At 33.5% G+C, this 23763-nt stretch overlaps 1 protein-coding gene across 4 annotated transcripts in view; it reads right to left on the bottom strand.

Moving 5' to 3' along the window:
• Nucleotides 1-7272: 7272 nt before the first annotated feature.
• SLC35F5 (solute carrier family 35 member F5) overlaps nucleotides 7273-23763 on the bottom strand; it is a 32777-nt gene continuing 16286 nt past the window's right edge. For 3 of the 4 annotated variants that reach the window (XM_031451291.2, XM_031451290.2, XM_064484699.1), the window contains exons 11-16: nucleotides 21501-21605; nucleotides 18025-18184; nucleotides 15308-15398; nucleotides 11607-11761; nucleotides 10998-11091; nucleotides 7273-8104 (exon numbers count right to left, since the gene is read on the bottom strand). In XM_031451291.2, the coding sequence (XP_031307151.1) occupies nucleotides 11016-11091; nucleotides 11607-11761; nucleotides 15308-15398; nucleotides 18025-18184; nucleotides 21501-21605 (587 nt within the window). In that variant the 3' untranslated portion in view covers nucleotides 7273-8104; nucleotides 10998-11015. The remainder of the gene's footprint in view (nucleotides 8105-10997; nucleotides 11092-11606; nucleotides 11762-15307; nucleotides 15399-18024; nucleotides 18185-21500; nucleotides 21606-23763) is intronic. The other variant, XM_031451289.2, reaches the window with a different exon arrangement.

Below are 23763 nucleotides of genomic sequence, written 5' to 3'. Positions count from 1 at the left end.
TTACATCTGAGCAATCAATTCTGTTTTAAATTCCCTGATAAAAATACTCAAGTTGTTTTTGTTTTCTTGTGGAACCCTGACTGCTATAATACTCAATACAATAGCAAGCTGTTCCAAGTTTGGAAGGGCCTTATCATGAGATGGAAAGTAGCTCTCCTACTTGGAACCTTCCAAAAAATAGTTCAATTATTCAAAAATTTCAACTTTTATGTTGGCTTTAGACCTTAACAAGCATAATATTCAACTTACTGTGCTTAATGTTTGGTCTCTCAAAGCTAGTTGTTCCACAGGAAGATCTATTTTATCAAATACCTGAGATACATTTTGGAGATTCAGGCATGAAAGAATGAACAAATGAAAATGCTTTAGTAAAAGGAGACTTTCGAAATCACCTTGGCATATATCCAGAGGAAACTATAATTCAAAGACACATGCACCCCAATGGTCATAGCAGCACTATTTACAATAGCCAAGACATGGAAGCAACCTAAATGTCCATCAACAGATGACTGGTATATATACCATGGAATACTACTCAGCCATAAAAAAGCTGAAAATAATGCCATTTGCAGCAACATGGATGGACCTGGAGAATGTCATTCTAAGTGAAGTAAGCTAGAAAAATAAAGACATATATCATATGATATCACTTATATGTAGAATCTTTAAAAATGAGACAAATGAACTTATTAACAAGACAGAAACAGACTCAGAGACACAGAAAACAAAATTGTGGTTATCAAGGGGGAAGGGGAGGGGTGGAGGGATAAATTGGAAATTTGGGATCTGCAGATACTAACTACTATACATAAAACAGACAGCAAGATCCTACTGTATAGCACAGGGAACCATATATTTAATAACTTGCAATAGCCTATAATGAAAAATAATAAGAAAAGGAATATATATGTATATGTATAACTGAATCACTATGCTGTATACCAGAAACTGACACATTGTAAACCAACTATACTTTGATTTTAAAAAATGAATTAAAGAAAAAAAAAGAAATCAAATACTTATTTGCACAAGGATAGATCTCAACTTTTCGTGTATTTTTACTGAAATGGAAAATACACAATATAATTATATAAGTGGAATATACAATTGATTTTACACAAATGCATTAAAATAAATCATACATATTTTACATTAGATTATTCATAATCTGTAAAATAATCTTTCCCATATTATATAGTACAAAAATAAGCAATGTTTCAAAATGCCTCCAAAACTGGGATTGTTCTGGCCCCAAATTATAGCAGAATTAGTAACATAAGAGGATATTAGAATTAATTTTATAATTATGTTTAAATTTAAAATATGCCAGGATCTGAAAATATTTATTTTATTAAATAGATGGAAGAATAAAATTATCAAGTTTAATAACAAATCTGAGGTAAAAATCTGCATTAAGTTACTCACACCATGGAAAATATATCTAAAAGATTGTTTTCTTAACTTATCATTAACATTTAATCTTTCTTAAGTACTCTTTCATTACCTCTGGCCTTCTGGATCTAGTAATTAAGGTGACTTATAGAAAATGATCTCTACTACAAGTTTGGGAGTATTTGTCAATACAGACCTATCAGATGATAAAATTAAAATTTGCAACTTGATCAGAATGATGCATCTTGCCTTATGTAAAAATACAAACATTATATGTTGACACTTGATAATTTCAACTGTAATTTACTAGCCAAAGGGTATTAAGAATATACTATAATTTTTAGTACAGTTGACCTTTGAACAACTGTTCAGGTTTGAACTGTGTGGGCCCACTAATACATTGCTATTTTTTCAATGATAAATACTAACAGGACTACAAGGTCTGTGGGTGGTTGACTGTACATTTGGATACGGAGGTCAACTATAAATTATACTTAGATTAACCCCCATGTTGTTCAAGGGTCAACTGTACAAAAAATACCTTGGGTGCAAAACAAACCTTCACAAGAATTTACCAGGATGACAATAAAGAAATGCAAAATAACTATATATACCTGGTCCCACAGAAGTATTGCTGCCTAACCTCTTACACTAATCTGAATATTAAGACTTACTTCAGATTATACTAATTGAAATTTATCCTACGTTGTATCTTGGCATTTGACTTTTTTTTTTTTTGCCACTATTAGATATTTCATGTTATACTAACAAAAGGAATTAGCATTTTCAATGTCCTGTCTGTATTGTTTCTAGCCTCTTCCTGCTCAAGTATTTTAAAAATAGATATTTCAAATGCAGTTGGAGCTTCCAATGTATGGGGCAAGCTCTCCCACCCATGTCTCCTTTGCTCATTCTGCAGGCACTCAAGCAGTCAGCAGTTAAGGAGACCTTCCTGGATGAATGCAAATGCTTTATTCAACTTCCACATATGTTTCCAGACCCCAACCAATTAGCTACATACACTTTTCGTTGTATGCACTAATCCTCATATTTACCGTATAGCAGATTTAGATGGCAGGGGAAAGGCTTTTAAAAGGACCCCACTTGTGATTATTTTCTTTAACAAGATGGAATTAGACAATGAAAAAAAATTGAGTAGTATTTTAGCCTAGTACATTTAGCATCCCCAGTTTTTAAGATTATAAATTCACAACAGTGAATAAACTAGTGACTATTTTTAAATAAAGCACTGAGTAATTTCATGCTATAAAAAGTATACGCTCACAATTTTAGCTTGGATTTGTTTTGCAGCTTATTTATGCTGTCTGAAAATCAAGCAGGTAATGAAAACTATATATTTGAACACGCATTGTAGGATTCAATGCAGTGGAGACTCTAACAAGGCCAGTCACTGAGAAAAGTGTGCCCATTTATCTGATATACTTAGCCTCCAGAAAATGATTATGGATTCCAATATAACTTCCTCAATGCTGCTTTACAAGTTTGACCAAAACTTCTTTTTTAGACACTGAAAATCTTATTTCATTGTTTGGTATTTTTATTGTTTTTACTGTTCTGAAACCTTTTAAAGACTCTAGATGCTAAGCCCTGACAAGAGCAAAAATGAAGCTACGGTCTATGCAGGCTCACTGTTAACACCCCACCACCTTCACTATGAAACCCCAAACACGCATATGGTGTTTGGCACTGTCTCTTGCTTGAACTAGAGAACTGTCAGAATTACAGAATTTGAAAGCTGAGAAAACTTGGAACACACTGAGTTTAGTTTCTTATTTTCCACGAATAGGAAGGGGAGGACTGACCAAGGGAATCAGCATTTATCAAGCACCCAGGCACATGGGACTGAGCACATCCAACTTTACTCTCTCATTTCTCACAGTCTTAGGTTGTAGCATCAACTTCCATTTTACAGCTAAGGAAATGGAGACTTACCTGGATTAAATAATCCCTCCCCTGACCAATAAATCCACTAATGGGGAATAGGGGGATTCCAGCTTCAAAGTTACTGCTCTTCCCCCAGGGTAATGATTCACAAAATGTGGTCCGTGGACCAGCAGCAGGGGCGTTACCTGGAGACTTGTTAAGAAATGCAAATTCCTCAGTCCTCCTGAATTGGAAGCTCTGGGGTCGGGCCCAGCAAGCCCTCAAGGTGCATCCTCAAGTTTGAGAGCCACTGGTGTTCAGCACGTTTTCTCCCTGAAACTTTGCTTGGAACATATATATTAAAATACACATAATTTTACACTAAGCTACTACAGAGGTCAAAAGAACTTAGTATATTATACTTTATACTAGACTATTGTGACAAGGATAGCTTTCAACAAAATTTTGCTTTGATGTTACATGGTCTGATTGACACTGAATTTTCTCATAAGAAAGAAAAAATGCGAGAGCTATTCCAAATAAACCAATACTGGCAGTAAGATTCTAAAGAACTGTTTTCACCTTAGGTCCAAAATAAGACTCTTGAAAGAAAAATCTTCTGCCTGCCTTACAGGGACCCACTGAAATTAACAAATACCCTTGCCTGACTGACTTTGTTATTACTTGACATAATTCATACTAGGTATAGGGAAACCAAGTAGGGATATACTGAATGTTTGGCACACAAGGATCTAAGTTAAAGTTAATAAAAGTACATCTTAAGAAACAAACCACATGTAAAACTAAATTAAAAATTGAATGAAGTGCCTTGTTAAAAGTTTCAATTTGGAAGTTTTACTTCAAAAGTTCCAATCTGGAAGGTTTTCTTTTCCAACTTCAAAATATCATGAAGGAAATGTTGTTTTCATCTGAGTGCTTCTCCACCCCAAATCCACAAATGAAAAATAAAGTCATTCATGTTAGCAAAAATTCGAAAATGTTCTCATTGAATATTTTGCCATTTCATATTAGCCTTTCAGCAAATATGCCTAACCAGTGAATATTAATTACTTTTCAAATGTAACTTTTCCTTATACATGTCAGTGATTTAATCAGTTGGCATTCTACTATGTATATTTCATACAGGAAATTTTCTAGGAAAGCATTGTTTTTTTAACCGCAATGACATTAAAATTATGCTTAGTTTCTAAGATACATAAGCCACAATTTTTTTTTTTAGAAAATCAAAAAGTCATAATGAAAGTTATCTAAATAAAAATTAAAGTTAAAATAAAGATATCAATTATCATGTAATCTTGATGCCTCATGGCAAAACAAAAAAGCTTCATATTAATATAACAGTATATTCCTAATGGTCATTATTCGTTTCAAATTTATAATAGACTCATTTTCTGTCCTCAGTTTTTTAAAGGCTCCTAATATCTAAAGGGAAATTTCCTGTGTACTATAGCACACAAACTATGAAATACTATAGTATCTATTTTTCTACAGATGAATGAGGCAGATAGTATAAAGAAAGGAAATGTGAGGGGTCTAAAAATACAAAGTCTATGTAAACAATGAACCTCAATTTATCTAAATGGATTTTTGGTATATGACATACCAAAACAGAACCCTAACTTCAAATTCTGTAAACAGAAAATCTCATATACGTCATGTCACCATTAAAATCAGCACAAAATTATGTTAGCTATATATGCTAAATCTGCAGATGTCATAGGTAACAGTCATCTCTTAATTCTTTGAATTCTTCTGGTAATATTATTTAGTAACAAAGACTATTTCAAAAGGAAAGTAGGAAGAAATGATGCAGGTTTATAACAATTAGAATTGCTTAATATAAAAATAACATTTCATTTACTTGCTAAGATGATTCTGGAAAAAAAATTTTCTAATTCCTATTTTATCCTTCTTTAAAGATATTTTGTTTCTGCAGCCAGCACACTGAGGATTAGTGCTACAGACCTTACCATTGTGCCTTATGAAAAACCCTGGCTTCCAGAGAAGTCATACCTTGCAACCCCAAACTGGCTCTGCATGATTGATTGTAAAGCAGGCATCAGCATTATTGCTGAAATAAGACTGTATACCTTTGAGAACATTCATTTAACCTTGTGAGCTCACTTCTATAGAAACAATGAATTTTATTCATTGGCTGCCAGAGGGAAAATCAGTTTAATTTAAGGAATTAATTAAGTCAGGCTGATAGAAGCCAACATACCAATTTTTTTATATCAAAATTTATTTAAAGGAGTAAGTATAGGTGTATTACATATATCTAATGGCTTTTCTAAGCTCCAAAAAGCATTCATCTAAGCATTTTTAAGGCTGCCTCATTTTTCAGCTTTGTTTTAGTAGAGATTCTGATGTTCATCTAACAAAGTCTGACAAAACAGCAGACTCCCTTTCATCAAGGTCATAATTTGAAACATTACACAATAATGGGATTTAAATTATGTATGGGAAGAAAAGTAGGAGCCTGAAACAAGGTATTAGAAATCCCTACTTAGGCCTTTAGATTCAGAAAAATATAATCACGAGCCAACACTGCCCTAACAGAGATGAAGGACATTAGCACTAACTTGAACGTAGCCTCTCCCAACATTTTCAAAGGACTGCAATGTGGTTGCTGTGGTTCTAGGGCCCTGAAACCTAGATTTCTGGGTAATCACAGAATGGAAGTAATCTCCCATAGCTTAATTTCTTGAGAAGATGAACCCTTACTACAAAGGCAGCAGAAAGGAAGTCTCCAATTGCGCACCTGCCATGGCTACAGTATTCAAATACAAAAATCACCAAGATAAATAACCTGGGAGAAAAGACAATATGCAGGTGGGCAAAGCAGCAGTAAGCCAGGTAAACAATGTAATAGTGCTTCCTTCTAAAGAAGTTGCTCTTCAACAACAAGCACCAGCCTACTGGAAGAAGACCCTCTCAAGATTTATCTCGCATGTTAATGAGGCTTACTACTTCTGGAATCCTGAGTGACAATGATCTGTATGATGTGAACATAGAGCACATGGACAACCAAAAAATTCTAAGTTCAACATCTTTTCCCACTATATTTATAGAATAATTTAAAGCTTGAATTTCACCTCCACTGTTCTGACTCTTTTACCCTGTAAATTGCTGAAAGGTACTGGTGAACTGTCAAAACAGCCAAAACAAAAAGTAGAGGAGTATGCAGATAATAAATTTCAACCAAACTTAGTCTCTGAGTAATTAAAATGTTACTTCATTAAGTTCTTTTTATGAGAAAGTTTTCTAGAAGTCCACATTCTTTACATGCCTTTAACCTGTGTCAAACTAACAAAATTAATATTATTTTTAGCTTAAGAATTATTGGTGGCAAATAGGAGAATGGCTGTCTATTTCTTTAACTTAACATTATCAACAAACAATCTTTTAAATTAATATAATATAAAAGGACAAGCAGAAAGATGGATAAACTTCATTTTAGACTTACAGTAACACCAAAGCAATTTTAAGAATGTGAGTAAGACAAGCTGAAGCTAAATACTACACAGGGAACTGTTAAAAATCAGATTTGTTAAAAATCCTGAAGAGACATGATCTACTGCCACAAATCTTGAAAAGGAAATGGGTTCTAATTAGTCAAAAGCCTGGAAGAATCCTGAGACATATATTCATTCTCTGAAGTCTACAGTGAATAGAGTTCACAATAAGGACACACAAAAGACCTAAGTTTAAGAGTTAAACTTATAAACTTATTAACTTATGTAAGTTAAACTTGTAAGAATGTTTTATATTTTAACTTGGTAAAGGAAAAATTCAAATGTAATTTTTAATAAAAGTAGAATTTCTTCTCACCTTCCTTCTTTGGTTATTAACCAGAAAAATTTATTTAAGAAAACTAAAATTATTTAAAGACACGGCATCCAGTTCTAGAATAATATTGCACACTTATATGTGAAAAAAAATCAGATACCAATTGATAGGTCTATAATACACACATATATATAAACACTTTATTTTAATAATACCCTTTATCACTTCAATTTACATCATTCCATTATGAAAATGTTTAGAGAATTTTTTTCAAAACTCTAAATAAGCAGAGCTTTATCAATTAAATTTACAGCAATTCAGCCTTTAGAAATACATAATTCTTTATTTTACAATAATACTTCTCCTTTAAAAATCTGTCACGGTTTGTCACAGGTTTAAAGTACAAGGCACCTAATGCTATGAAAGGAAAATACAGTATATGTAGTGTAAATGATCCAGATTTCTTGTCAAATATCAGTTCTTTCTAAAGTTCAAATTTGCGTGAACATATTTGTTGCATAAATTAAACACTTTGTGTTGTTAATTTGTAATATTCTACAAAACTCAAAAAAGTAATCCATACCTATTATAGGCAGCTTATTTTAACATTTTACCTGTAAGAAACATTGATCTATATAGGTAAATGATTTCTTGAAAACATTTTCATAATATAGTCTAGCATTTAACAAATCATATGTGAAAATAAAGTCTCCAGAACATTAAAATTTTATTCCTTGATTAATTCAAATTATTTCATCAGCTGAATTCCTTGAGATGTGTAAGGCAGGTTGGTCCTTTAGATGGACTGTAGACTGAAACTTCCTATAACTGTAGTGATATGTACACAGCTACACAGCAAAGTACTTCATTATGAAAATGAAGAAATCAGATATGAGGAAAATATATTTTAGAGTTCCAAAGAACTGAAACTGTTATTTTTCAGACTAGGCACTGAAACATTTTTCTACAAAAACTTGCCAGAGATTGTCTCTTCGCTGTATATTGTTCCAGTATCAAGCTAAAAAATAAAACAAACACAATCACCATTAGATTTCAACTGTCATAGCTTTAGTTTTCTATAGTTTCTATTTTCAAAAGCAGATTATCTTAACATTGATATATGTATATATATCAAACACCATACATAGTTAATAATCAGATACTAGAACTTGAGGTGAGTACTGAGAACTCATGAAAGTGAGTTCTACAGCACTGTCAAAGGCTGACATCCAATACTACTTCAAGATCACACAGTAACAGTTTCATTCAATTCCACCATTAGCCTTGTTGAGGCTGACTCCTGCCCAACCTGCCCTACTTTATTCTACTCTACTGGAGTTTATCTCCTTTAGTCTTCTCTATCTCCCCTTTATTCAGCACTCACTTCCAAAGATATCTAGGTGAGGGTGGGTATGAGTGTGAGGATCAGAATAATGCCCAGTATACTAGGGAGGGAAAATGCATAGATTATAGTATAAAAAGCTTTAAAGAGTATGTATTTGCATTAAAAAAAATTAAATATGACATAAAATACATATTTAGTTCTACTCTGTCCCCAAAGCCTCAAAAGACAATAAAGAGATTTGTTTTTAAGGAATAAACCACATGGACAAAGAGAAGAACAGACAAGAAAATAGCAGCTCTTAAGTAGCAATGAAGATATACAATCAGATATCTCTGTAAGGAGGAGTAAGGAAACAACTAAAAATAGGCAGATCGGTACAAAGTTTATAGAAGAAGCACTTGGACATTCAGATATCCCCCCCTCACTTTTCACAGCTGATCAAGTACCTCTTTATTTCAGGAGATCTGAGGTTTATTCTCTAAAAAGAATATTAAGAGAGGGTTTCTGGACTGGGGAAATGCCAGGCACAATCCTACATGGCTCAGGTAAAAGTAATATTTACATGGTCATAACCATGTAAACACTGATTACATGTCCATCCAAGACCACAGGATAACTGTACCGGGATGATGAGGATGTAGGAATGATACAGGGTTGCAAAGCAGGCAAGCTGGGTGGGAGCAGAGGAGGGGAAATTGCAAATAACCTCTCCTCATGTACCACAGTGGGAAAATCAACTGAAGGCGCCTGAAACTGAGAAATAAGAAACAGAAGTATAATCGTGGTACTTAGATGGGGAGGAAGATATCAAAAGAATGGATGAAGAGTTACTAAAGTGTCTTCTCAGGGCAGGAAAAGAATGAAAGCAATATAGGCAGGGCAGGGGAAAGCTACATTGTGTAAGAAATCTTGCAAAACTCTAACCTTCCAACTATGTGCATGTATAGCCATCATAACAGTAAAAACTAGAATAAAAAATAACCAATCAAAGAAAAACACAAAACTAAGCCAAACAGTCTTAGGTTAGAAGTGAATTTACCATGAAGATAAGCTTAAGCTTCATAGCCAATTTGAGTGCAAAGAGTTGAGAGAAGTTGTTCAATGTTCTGGATGTGGAGAGGAAGCCCAGTTGTAATCAGGAAACATTTCAATATAAATTGTCTAAAGTTATCTCAGGAGAAAGTGACCAGAATCTACAGAATTTCAGTAATTTATTGTGATCCCTCACCCTAAAAGAATTTGCTTTTGTACCTAACAAAAATATGTGTTGGATATATTTCAAGCACGCATTAAGAGAAACACAAACTATCATGTACTGTCATGTAAGAAATACAAAAGACACTATCTCTTAAAATTCAAAAAAAATGTGGAAATGTTCTTGAAACATTGTTAAGTGAAAAGCATAGTTAGAGAATCAGGATATATATTGTGCCAGTTAAGGTAAATACACACACATGCATAGAGAAATGACTGGATATACACCAAACTACTACATTTTTTTCTTAAATTTATACTCAGGGAAAAAAATATTTTTCTAAAGTATATCATTAAATAAAATGATTACCCTAAGCATGAGTCTAAGTAATAGTTAAAACTTGGGTTCACTTGTGGTGATCATTTTGTAATGCAGAGAAATACCAAAATCACTATGTGTATACCTGGATTTAATATAGTGTTGTAGGTCAATTACACATCAATTTTAAAAAAGCAGTAGCTAAAAATTTTTAAATTGCTTTGATTATTTGATGGCATCATCTTGCCAATTTCTGCAAGAAAGCCTATTAGAATATTGATTGGATTGCATTCAATCTATAGATCAATTTAGGGACAACTGACTTCTTAATAGTAGGTCTTAACGGGTTGAGTTATTCAGTCCATGAATACATTATTATATTTCAGCATTTGTTTAAATCTCTAAATTTTTCTCTGAATTGTTTTTGTTTTCCATCTACAGGTCTTGCACAATGTCTCTTAAATGTATCTGTAAGTATTTTTAATAAAGTCTATTGCTTATGGAATAATTTTTCTTAATTTCATTTAATTATTGTTCACTGCTACATATAGAAGGATTAGGAAGATATTCTATATATTGACACTGTATCTGTAACCTTGCTAAACTCACTCCAGTAATCTTTTTGTAAATCCCCTAGAATTTCTAAATATAATTGTGCAATCTGCAAATGAAGATAATTTTACTTTTTCCTTTTCAAAAAACAACAACAAAAACTTGGGAATCATTTAATTTGAGTCAGGTACTATATTGTTTGTATTTTAAACCTACCAAGTATTTAGTACTTCTCACAACTTTGTGAGGCGTATTTTACTGCAACCCTATTTCACAAATAAGAAAACTGAGGCACAATGAGGTTAAGAACCTTGCATAGGGTCACAAGCTAGTACACAGAGAAGCGGAAATTGGATCCCAGGCAGTCTGACTTCAGAGTGGACTCCCTTAGCCTCTGGCTAAACTGCCTCTCAAATGACTAATTACAGAAAATCAGTTCTGTATTTGAGCAGCATAAGAATTAGAACCTTACTCAACACTAACGCCAGCCAACATACAAACCTGGACTACAGACAACAGCTAACTAGCTCCATCCTCCTGAGAAACACCGTGCATAGGAATGAGACTCTCACATTGTTCACTATCTTCTGGAACCCTTAAAAAAAAAAAAAGGCAGTAGTTAAGGAAAACTTTAGAGCTGAAAGGAACTCTTAAAAATGATTTATTCCACTGGCTGAGGCTTGAGGTCAAAACTAAGACTAGGGCAAGATTTCTAAACAAATTATCCCGAGTTTTTTTAAAAAGTAGAACATAAAAAGCTTTCTCTCTTAAAAAGAAAGAAATTGAAAAAAGAAAAAGTTTGAGGCAATGTTATCATATTTCATTATGAATTTTGTTCAAACCAATAAACATTTTCTACATTTAAATTCATTACAACAAAATAGTAAGCACTTTGGTTTCACCTATGAATCAAAACTTTTAAAAAAAAGCAATTATGAAGGAACTATCTTATCACCCATAGAATCTGAACAAATCATTTTATCTGACATTGTATATATAAAATTTTAGTAATTCTTCACAGAATCGCTAACAGCTAGGCCAGCATGACATGATTCCCGATTTACTCAGCAAATATTATTTTCCAACAATTTAAACGGGAGCTTAACCTACCTCTGAATTCGATGTTTCCTGCATATAAAGGCAAAAATCCTTCTGATTCCTACCATCACAGGATCCCAATTATTATAATGGCATAGAAGAGTTACAATAAAAAATGAAAAAAATACAGGGATAGCGCCTGCAAAAAATAACCAAGAAAACTGCACCTAAAAATAAGAGATAGGAAGAAAAACCCCACAATTAACAATAAGACAATTTCCCCTTGAACATAAGTTTTCCATTTGTGAAAACTTTCAGGAATAAAGTAAAACGAGAAAATAATACTAAGCATTGACAATATATTAAATATATTATTATTACATATTAAGATTCAGGACTTCGACATACTAACCACTTGCTTAAATTACCTACAAAAATACTTCTCTCTTGAAATACAGCCTAAAGGAAAGGCATGCTTTTCACTTATTAGTCAATGTACATCGGAACCAGAACTATGAAATTTTAAGCTTTTGTCTTACACATCACGTTGCCCATTTTTTTCTTTACTGCTTACTGCCAATTCTCAAGTTGATGCTTCCTGTTCAGTTTCTGAAGTCATCTTCCAAAATTCCCATTTTAAAAACGAGGTTATGCTATTCTGTGATATGTTGTGTTATGTTACAGCTCTTTTCTTAAGACATAAAACTCCTAAGTGAAACTTTTGCAAACCTTTTATTGATGAAATATAGCTTGATTATCTAGCAACAAATGAAAAAGATTCAAAAGGAAATCATGACAAAGTAAAATAAAGTCTACAAATAGAAATACTTTTCCTAGGAAAACTGAGAAGAGAGGCAGCAGGCGGAGCCTCAGCAGCGAGGGTGAGAAGTCCTTGGATCACCAAGCCCGACCCTCCGATCCACCATTTTATCAGGGTTGTCAAGAAAATTAAAAATAATGAGATGCCAGAAAGTTACCAAAAAAAAAAAAAAAACCCAAAAAACACTCTTTCCTTTCACTAGTTTACCTGTACCATCTAGATTCAACAAAGGAAGAAAAACAATTGCCAAGAAAGCCTGCACTGATTGACAACTGAGACTCAATACACTGGTGGTCTGCTTCCAAAATAATGACTAAAATGTAAGTCCTCTCTTTAAAATAGGGAAGAAAGTGTTTGCCTGTGCTTGCCCTCTTTAAATGTTAAAAAAAAAACAACCAAGGATTAGAATCAAAGGTAAGACTCCCTCTGGTGGGAAACATATACTATTCCATTTCATAGCACCATTAGTCAGAGCAAAGGGGCTTTGTGAGAATGTTTTTATTATGAGGGACTCATGATGCGTAACACAAGAATAACCACTGACAACATTTAATGTGCACATACTGCTTGTATGGTACATAATGGTACATACACACAGGCTGTCAGCCTAAGAACACCCAGGAAAGAGCACTCAGTACTAAAAAGCCTTCACACCACCATCAAAGTATCGGTATAACATATTCTTGGAATCTTTGCCAGAATATTCTGTAATCTAGAAAAAACATGATGATCTTAAATGACCTAAGAACAGAAAAAGAATTTAAAATATGAGTGATGAGAGTTAAAAATGTGGATATAGTTGATAGAATGATTTCATGAATATTCAACTGCAAACCTATTTTATAACTGAATAAAAGCAAACGTTATAAAGGTAGGTAAAACCCTAGGTGACTTTTAAAGGCAAAGTTCACTTTTAACAATGCAGTTATTTATGTTACCACATAATAAAAAATTTTTAATTTCCAACAAGTTATGAAGGCAATTTTTTTAAAATGAAGATATTCATTAACAACGAAAGTTGCCTACATAAACAGAGAAGTCTAATTCTTGAATATATCTGAATATAAAGCTGAATATGATCAGGGATGCTTCCTGCTATACCAAGTATCAATAGGTTTAAAAAAATCTATTTTGCGCACAATAAATATTGTCGATTAAAGCTAAAATTTCAGAAGCTATATATAAACATGCTTGGCTATTAGAATCAAAAAAACCTATGAATGTAGCTTTCAACTATCACATCTCTATTGCAGCCCTGGGGCACACCCTGCTACTTTTCCCAAAAGGTATCTTCCTGCGCTCAATTTCCACCAACAGCCCAGCCTACTCATTTAACTGATTGCCTAATTCTGGATGTGAAGACAATCAAGAAAAGACCGTTGGTTATGCTTTTTTTAATCAATTACACATACATACTTTTTTTTTCTTGTGTCTCTTCCTCTTAAAATGTTTGAACAAATAAAACAATCATTTAATAAAATTAGGTCCCCTGCCACAGTTCTTTTTTAAAATAATTCCCTAAATTTCATCTTCAAGTCTTACTTTTCAAATCTGCAAAAAAGCTAATACTTTCAAAATATCAGTATAGTAAAGTTCATTCACATAGCCATCTACCAAAATCCTCTAATAAGCAGCACTTCCCCAGTTTCACTAGAATAATTCTAGTTGACAGTCAAGATTATGACCCTGTGATGTGGAAGGACCCGGGTATTATTTAAATCTACAAGAGAATCTAATGATGTACAACTTCAGTGTTATATATATTTTATAATATTCACATTCTTTGAAAATACATGATATATGTAAGATAATTTTCAATTATGGAGATCTCCATTCTTAACCACGACAAATAAATAAGAACTTACTGAACCATAAAACAAAATTAAGTATCAGCACAGAATTGTTTTTTAAATAAAAGGGTACATATCACTGAAAGTATTATGCCTTTATCCTAAAAACTGCACAAAGATCTAAAGAAAAATAGCTTTAAAAATCTGATTATAACTTCTACACAGTATAAGCCTTTGAGCTTTAAATTCTATTAAACCAAACCACACACACACATCATTTTGTTACTTACTAGTTAGCATTAAAAGCTTACAAATATTGAAATGAGTGATAAAAAAACTAAACAACGTCTTTCAGCATTAGCCAGTGGTACACACCTCTTTTCTCCCTGGTACTACAGCACTAAAGAAACTTCTCCCTTCAGGCTGCTGGGCGGTACCTCCCCCCCCCCCCCCGCCCCAGACTCTCTTTTCTGCAGCATTATTATCGTTATCAGTATTTATCACGAGAAACCCGCATCCAGACCAGGACTTCACAGAAGAGGGAAGGAGCATCTGCCCTGCTAGGCCCAGAGAGAGATGGGCATTCACTGAGAAACGACGTTATTCCTATGCTGCTCACGTCCACGGGATATTAGCATAGTGTTAAGGAATCTTCGGGGTTTACTTAGAAATCAAAACACTACTACTTATATGATAAAATACATCCTCTGCTCCATCCATATCACTGACTTACCAAAGGATGTTGAGAACAGAATCAGCTCCAGAACTGAAGAACTACATATAAAGATATTGTCCTTAATTCAGAAATTAAGGGCAGGTGGATATAGCTCAGTGGTAGAGTGCATGCTTAGCAAGCATGAGGTCCTGGGTTCAATCCCCAGTACCTCCATTAAAAAAAAAAAAAAAAAGAATTTAGGAAAAAAACTGAAAAACTAAAGATGTATATAAAATTAAATTAAATTTAAAAAAAGAAAGGCTAAAGATGCAACAGATTATCCATTTCTCTGGTACTTTGTATATTTCTATGTAGTAAAACACCTTGGAAGAGAAGGCATCAAGTATTACTCATGGTCATTTCCCTTAAAATTTAGTCACATTCCTTAACTTTCATTAGCTCAGTTTTAATAATACACCTAAAATATCTAATAAATAGTTTGCCTTACCTTTTGCATACACATGTCGGCTATTATGGACAGAGGTATTGTGAGGCTTAGTGCAAGTGTGCCTATCAATGATGAGGTAAGAAAGCAGCCCCTAAAAAGAAAAAAAGAAAATTCGTATTTCCACATAAAAAAAGTAAAAGAACTAAAGAAAAACAATGATCAAAGACTATCTATCCTGCAATATAGGTGAGAGAGATCAGGAGCAAAAACAACAACTTAAGATGGACTAAGACATAATAAAAAATAAAGTTACTAAGATGATTCTTAAAATTTATCTTCAAATATTAAAAATCCAATATATAATTATAAAAATTTCAAAAGACTTTATGCTACTCTCTAGTACTTACAGATGTTATTCAACTTTGAATGTATAGCTTTTATTAACATTTTTTAAAAAACTGTCAAGAGTTCTTATGGTTTTGTGACAATGATACTTAGCCAACAAAGGAAACAGCTGTACTAAAATTTCAGAATACTTCACAAGATAGATTTTAAGAAAGTAATATGCCAATAGGTGAGTCTGTCATCAAAGCAAAAATATCTCACCCTCACCAAAAACTGAAATAGTCTTTAGATGTGTATTGCTCTTTTGGTTTGGCTTAATAATAATAATAAAAAACTGAATAGTTTTTACGGCTATTTCCTTGCTATTTTCCATTTTTCTAGCAACTGTCCTAACCAAAACCTAAGCTCTATTTTCACCTTGAACTATCAATATGGGTATCAAATTCTGAAATACCAACTGCATATAATTTTGTCTAGTTGAAGGGGAAAATGAAGAAAAGTATCATATTGAGTACACAAGCCATATCCATAGTATGCTCCCGTTTGTATGTTAAAAGTAAATCCAGTAGGAAGGGGTAGGATTAAGAAACTGGTATCTATGGACAATTTTGTAGAAGGCTTAGAAGTTAATCTTGGTTGCCTCTGGGGAAAAGGTATGAAAATTGGGTAGAAGGGAGATTATCTTTTATTGTAATCATTTTGTACACTTTGGTATATTATTACTCTTTAAATTTCAAAAAAGTTAAATACAAAAAAATTCTAAAACATGTTATTTATTATTTCTTTAAATGTAAAATTTTCCAAGGAAGCAAACTCAGAAAGCTCACATAACAGAAAGATTGCATATGTCACAACTCTTATTTATTCATCCTCAAAGCCTACATTAAATTCTGCTGAATATAATAAAACTCAATTGTACATGTTCATTAAAAATACAAAGCTCTCGACAAAGAATGAGTATTTTAATATTTGTAAGTGGCAGTCCACGTTTACTGAGTCTCAACGTAATAGGAACCATACTAACAACTTTTCTAGTCTAATACCCCCCCAAAATTGTTATTTCTTTCAAATACATAAAAATTCCTTGCTTTGATTTAAACTAAACTTAGACAAGTAGAGAATACAAATTTGTATTAAAATACAGTGAGTGAATAATTATTTAAAGCATATGGTTCACTGGGTTGAACCCTATAAAACTGCCATCAGAAATGGTTGAAAATCAACAATTCCTTGCAGTTCAACTAAGTTCAATCAAAACACTACCAGGTAGTAGTTCTATCTGCCAGGAAGGAACCAGGAGTGGAGAGAGGCAAGAGAAATGACAGAACAAAAGAAGGGATAGAACAAAAGAACAAGAGACATAAGATACATATCAATATATATATCAAATCAAGTATGTAATACTTTTTGGTTAAAAAAAATAAGCGCCTAAAATAATTGGAACACAGTGAGCAAATGGACTTTGATATCAAAGAGTTTCAGATCAGCAAAGGAATATAAGATAATTACATAAATTACTACAATATAAAGTAAATCTTTAAATACTACTTGAAAGGCAGTGAGTGTGGAAGATATGAAGAAAATAGAGGTATTTCCTTCATTGGCGAGGGGAGAGAAGTGTAGGCAGAGAGCATTAAGGAAGACTTCATGGAAAGGCTATTTCTGATGCAGTCTTTTACAAAGGAACACTAGTCAGTAGTCTTCACTGGCATATAATAAAATTCATTTCAGAGTTTAAGTACAATTTCTGTTTCTTTTTAAGTTCCTATTAGATGGAAACAGGACTAAGTTATCAAGCGCTATATTTGAAAGCTTTCTTAAACTCCATATGTGATATCACCTTCAAACTACTTTAAGATCATTGTCACATATCCACATATTTGATATTACAATATATCAAAGTATGCTAAAAATCTCAAGTTAATCAGAGTTCAGGGTTTACATATCTGCCTAACCCAAATGAAAAGCCTTAAGAATCAACAAAACAAAAAAGTCTATGAACAACCAGACATTCCAAAGTCTCTTGAATAAGCAAAATCCCCTAGATTCTCACTTAGGACTCACGTATTTCTACCTGGGATATGCACCTAAGTGTGGATGTCCATTAGATAACAATGCCTTTAATTAGCATAATACTCTACTTTCTAAAACAGTCTTACAAATTTAGATCATTCACATTCATATATTGATTCAACAAATACTTATGAGCTCCTTCTATGTACAAGCCACTACTCTATGCAATGAGTACACAGAAGTTAAAACACAACACACAGCTCCCGCTCTAATGGAACTACTCTATTAAGTGGTAAGTATGTGGGGTGGAAGGTGCACAGGAGGGGTCGTCAGAAGATAGAAGAAATACAAATGCTGAAACTAGCCAAAGGTCAATAAACTCGTAACTAATAAATCACAGGGTAATAAACAGTACATACCACAACCACAGGAACTCTGAGAGAACTGTTCCAATAAGGCCATTAATGATAATGCACATCAGTACCACTTTATTGGGAAACTCAAAGTCCTCAAATCCAGTATAATGAAGTAAAAAGAAACCTGGCCATAAGAGCAGCAGATTAAAGAGACCCACAAAACCTGAATATATATAAAAGAGACAAAAGTTAGTAACTGTGATTTATCTCAATTTTCCAAACTTATAACTCTATAATCAGAAAACATTAGATTTTGCACAAAAGGCTTCAACAGGTTTCCTTAAATGGAATGTCTGTTACTTTGTTTTTAAGTAAGTCCTGTGGAGAGATCAACATGAGAAAAAACTTTTATCAAGCAACTGGTGGTCACTGAGTCTTTGAGGTTCAATTATCCCCACTGCATGGAGTAACTATTGCAGAATAAACCATTTACAACAATTCAAAAAGAGTGGTTGTTAACCTTAGACTTAATGATATAGTATCCTAGAACTTGAAGGAATAACTGGTGTGTGTATGTTGTATATTCAGCCTAAATTATTAAGAGGAACTAGATGGTTTACTCTCTGATTCAACTCATACGTATGTTTAAAGCACCCATGCTATGCTGGGAACAATGGAGAAGGGTTCCAAAAATAAGATAAAATTATTGGTTCTTGCCTTCCCAGAAATTATAAACTAGTTTGTGAGATTATATACATACACGTAGCTATTTAAGTCTGAAGTAAGCATGGTCTGACTATGTGTGAAGGAAGGCTATAACATTTAGTGGGTAGTGTGTGCTCTGACTGGCTTGGGTTCCAATCCCAGCTTTACCATTCACCAGTACTATAATCTTTAGGTAAACTTTAGGCAAGATGCAGAACCTCTTTAAGCTTCAGTTTTCCAATCTATAGGTGTACAATACGATTTAATTAGGTTACTAGGAAGATTAGGTGAACATACAAAATACAGCACAGTACCTGGCAAAGAGTAAACAGTTAATAAAGGCTAGCTATGGATTATTATAGAAATGGAGCTTTAGATGACTACATACATGTGAATGTAAAGAAAAGATAAACTTTTATAGTAATTTTTATTGGACTTTCTATATAGTTTAACATCACAGTTCTACTAGGAGATCCAGTGGTAACTACAGAGCTTCCTTAAAAGAAAATTAAATTACAGTAGATAAGTATTTAATAATTGCTGCTAAATACTAAATATGTATTTAGGGTGCCTAGTTAAATCCTGATAGGACTGGAGTACACACTCTCAATCTGCTGCTTAAGACACACAGCATGTTCCTTCTCTGAAGTCTTTAGAGAGCAACCAAATCTGCCTTTCCCAGGAAGTTCCCCCAACGTCCCCACTCCACAGCCTCTGCAGCCAACAACTGATAGATGGGGGATTCACAGGGCCAGCCCTCAAATCCTAATGGCTCCAGGACAGGACAGCTCTGAGGAGTGCCTAGACACATGACCGGCTCCTGCTCCCGCTATGCTCCTCGCCCTGGCACCTGCAACAAAATGGACCAAACCCCAACTGTAGCTGAGATCACATGATTCTCTCCCCTGCTCTATCCCGCTTCTCTTACTCCCCTGCCAGTCTTTCCTGGGGAGCACCCCCTCAATGCATCTCCCACACCAAATCCCCGTCTCACACCCTGCTTCTAGGAAAACCAACTTAAGACGCCTGGTGATAAAAATTTTTTAAAAACAAAACAACACACAGAAGGCTCGTATAACATTAAAAAGTTGTTCTAATTAAAACACCAAAATTTGGCATTATCAAGAACCAAATCTCTTTTCTGTTCCCTGAACTATCAAGTCTATGAGATCCCACACAAATTAACAACCTTTGGATCTAGAGATAAAAAGTCCAAATCATTTCACCTGTTCTCCAGACCCTCCAGAATGCAGCCCACATACCTTCCTATTCCTCCCTAAGGTCAACGCTCCAGCACAATCACACGGATCTACTCACTATTCCTGCTCTGCCCGGCTCACTCCCCCTGCCCACAGACCCCTCCACATCCCAAGCCTGTCTATTCTAAAGCCCAGGTCAAATCCATATTGCTTTACATATCATGTCACATATGAAGATCAATCAAGCTATGTGTCTATGTGCACTCCTTTCCAATAAAAATAAGCAATTTTTCCTGAAGGTTGCCAATCTTAAAAAAGAATACTGAAAAAATATTAGTATTTCATTCCATTCCAGATGGAATTTTTTTCTAGGACTCTAAAAAAAGACATCATTAAAATTATTTCCATATTTAAGGTATATTTGTTGAATTCTGTACTTGAAAGGAACTTAAGTGATCACCCCATCTGGTGGCTTTTCAAAGGTTTTATTTTTGTTAATCTTTAGGTGCAGATATCCAAACTATTTTTAGTAGAAAAATCTCCTCTACAAATTAAATTATAACAAGAAAAATCTTTTCTACAAATTAAATTATAATGCAAAGCAAAACAACAACAAAGCTGAACTGCTCCAGCAGAAGCAGCAAAGGAGTCTGAGAACCAGACTTAAACGTGCAAATCCACCTCCTTCCAGTCTTCCCAGGATCCTCCGTAAATCAGTTTGGAACTTACTAATCTAGTCCAACCTTCTCGTTTTCAAGTTGAGTATGAGATAATGAAGTTGTAACAGCTAGAGTCCAGGTCTTCTGTTTCCCTGTAGGCTGTACTTTGAATTCTCATCACCAGGCTTCTTTATCTATTGATATTCAGGTATCTTATGGAAGATAATATGCTCTTCTTTTGCAATCTTAGATATCACAAGTTCTTACTGAGCTGATTTCAGGTAAAGGAGAATTCATAAATCCTATCATGTATTCACCAAAATTAAGAATTGATGCCAGAAAATGTAACTGGATATTTTGAACATCTATGTTATAAAAGAGTCTGAATTTTAAAGATAAAGTGCAAGGGGAAAACTTTAAGTCACCTAAAATTTTCAATAAAAATAAGTACACAGACTGGAACAGCATTACACATACCATTTTGGTATGTATAATGCTTCAATCCTATGCTTCTAACAATTCAAAAATGGCAAAATGTATAGTACAACAGGTATATTCTCACACGCTTCTAACAGCACAACCTGTCATATCAATGAAGAAGATACCCGATTCATGGGCTGAAGACATTAATTCGAAAAAGGTGTTAGAAGGAGTTTCTTTCTTTACTCCATACTGAGGGAATGAGTCTTTCCTCACAGGTGCACAACTGTGCAGAACAAGGTAAAAGAAAAACACTGAGATTGGATTTTACATAATCTTTAAAATCTAATGATTTTATAACTGAATCACTATGCTGTACAGCAGAAACTAATACAATATTATAAATCAACTATACCTCAATTTTAAAAATGTTAAAAAAAATCATATTGGGGGAGTGGGGAGGGAGACTTATTCCCTATTCCCTCAAAAAAGCAAAAATGAAACCCTAAGTTAATCAATCACAGTAAAGAGCCTTACAAGTTAAATATATTCTTACCAAAAAACATTGGAATATCCAACTTATCTTCTCTGTCTACTTTTCTCTTAATCATAACAATATAGACAGCATAGAGCATAGCTCCAACAAGAGACCAAATGGAACCTGTGTAAAAATCAATATAATTTAAAGCATTTGTTCATTAACTCATTCAACACACGTTTATTTAAAATGTGACAGTCAGATCCTATTTCAAGAAATGAATATTCAGATATGAAAAGATAAAGTATAGCCCACCTAATCCATATCCTCTAGGAATACAGGAAGGATTTTAAAGTATAAACAAATTAATGCAAAAACATTCACCTCAATGATCTAATCAATCCCTACACGTTGTAGTACCAAAGCTCATACAAAGTTAACAATTTGGTACTGAATTTTGAAATGCCTTCCCCTACATACACAATTTTGACACAGCCACCTTAACATCGCTTCTTCCCTCTCCGAGCTGTTGTCTATATTCTCCCCACTGCCATGTTCAAGTCCCTGTTAAAGTCCCACCTCTGCCACCAAGTATCCTCTTTCAACTCCACTGAATTTCCATCCTCCTTGTCTTCTATTTTAGACAATTTAATACTTACTATAGTCAAATATGGTATTATTTTATTCTCTAGGGGCTTCATTTTGTCAACTGCATAACTGATTAAAACGAAGAACCCCTTGACAAATGCAAACACATAATTTATACTTTTTAATGTTCTAAAATATCTAATATAAATGTAGGGCTCACAGTACATGCATAATAAATATTGATCCTCTTTAATACATTAACTTGTTCTCAAAAACAGTTAATTAAGTAAGCCTTTAAAAACAGCTATATAAGGTGCTATCTGCCAAGTGACCATATTCAATACATTAATCAATTATCCAAAAGTCCAATGTCTCATTAAAACTATTTATTATTACTATTATTATTACTATTAAACTTTTTTTTTTTAAAGCAAAGGGAAAGCCAGTCAACAAAATCTCACCCACATGACAAACATTTATTGTTCTACACGTACAAAGCTGCTCTGGGTGAGAAAGAAGTGAGACAGTTCACGATACAGCTCTCTGGGCAGTAAATAGGAATAGTTTAGAAAGCATTGTTCTACTCAAGAAACTTTAAATATCTAAATAAAGTATTCAGAGGGAAATCAACTAAGCTGGATTATGATTACCTTTCTTTTGTAAATCTAAACAATGGATCAAAAACTGTTTACCACAGTAGTAACTGTTTCAGGTAAGAATCAAAAGTAAATGACATAAAAAGGAATTTAAAAATGCCATCTGCAGCAACATGGATGGACTTAGAAATCGTCATTCTAACTGAAGTAAGCCAGAAAGAGAAAGAAAAATACCATATAGCACTCATATGTAGAATCTTAAAAAAAAGGGGGGGGGGCACTACGAACTCAACTACAAAAAAGAAACAGACTCCCAGACATAGTTAACAATTTAATGGTTACCAGGGAAAGGGGGTGGGAAGGGATAAATATGGGATTTTGAGATTTATAAATGTTAGCCATTATATATAAAAATAGATTAAAAAAAATTTCTTCTGTATAGCACGGGGAACTATATTCAATACCTTGTAGTAACCTTTAATGAAAAAATATGTGAATACAAATATCTGTATGTATATGCATGACTGGGACACTGTGCTGTACATCAGAAACTGACACACTGTAATTGATGTACTTCAATCAATCAATCAATGTAAAAAATTTAAAAGAAAAAGTGAATGACAAAATTAGCAAGTACAAGCATGATGGACAGGATATTTGTACAGTCTCAGTATCTCTTACAAGATGCCTATTACTTATAAAGGGAAAAATTAGTAACCACTCTGGAGCAACTTGACAGAGACCACTTTAAAATTAACATCACACATAAGGGAACAAATCAACTTCATGTGCCTTCTGATATGAGGTACTTATGAGGACGCAATATCACTTCCATGGAATTCTTACCAAAAATGTACAAGCTCAAATCAACCATGAGGAAATATCAGACAAACTCAAATTGAAGGACTTTCTACAAAATAAGTGGACAGTATCCTCCAAAAATATTAAAGTTATGAAAGATTAAAAACAAAAATGCGGGACAGTTCTAGTTTAAAGAAAACTATGGAGACATGACAACAAAATGAACAATTGATCTTATACCAGAAAAAGAACATTAGTGGAAAAAGCTGGAGAAAGTTGAAGAGGATCTACAGACTAAATAAAAAATATTTATCAATGAATCAACGTTAACTCCTGATCTTTAAACCTGTACTGTA

The sequence above is a fragment of the Camelus dromedarius genome, chromosome 4, assembly GCF_036321535.1.
Source record: "Camelus dromedarius isolate mCamDro1 chromosome 4, mCamDro1.pat, whole genome shotgun sequence".
Lineage (NCBI taxonomy): Eukaryota > Metazoa > Chordata > Mammalia > Artiodactyla > Camelidae > Camelus > Camelus dromedarius.
This window is presented reverse-complemented; position numbering and strand designations above follow the sequence as displayed.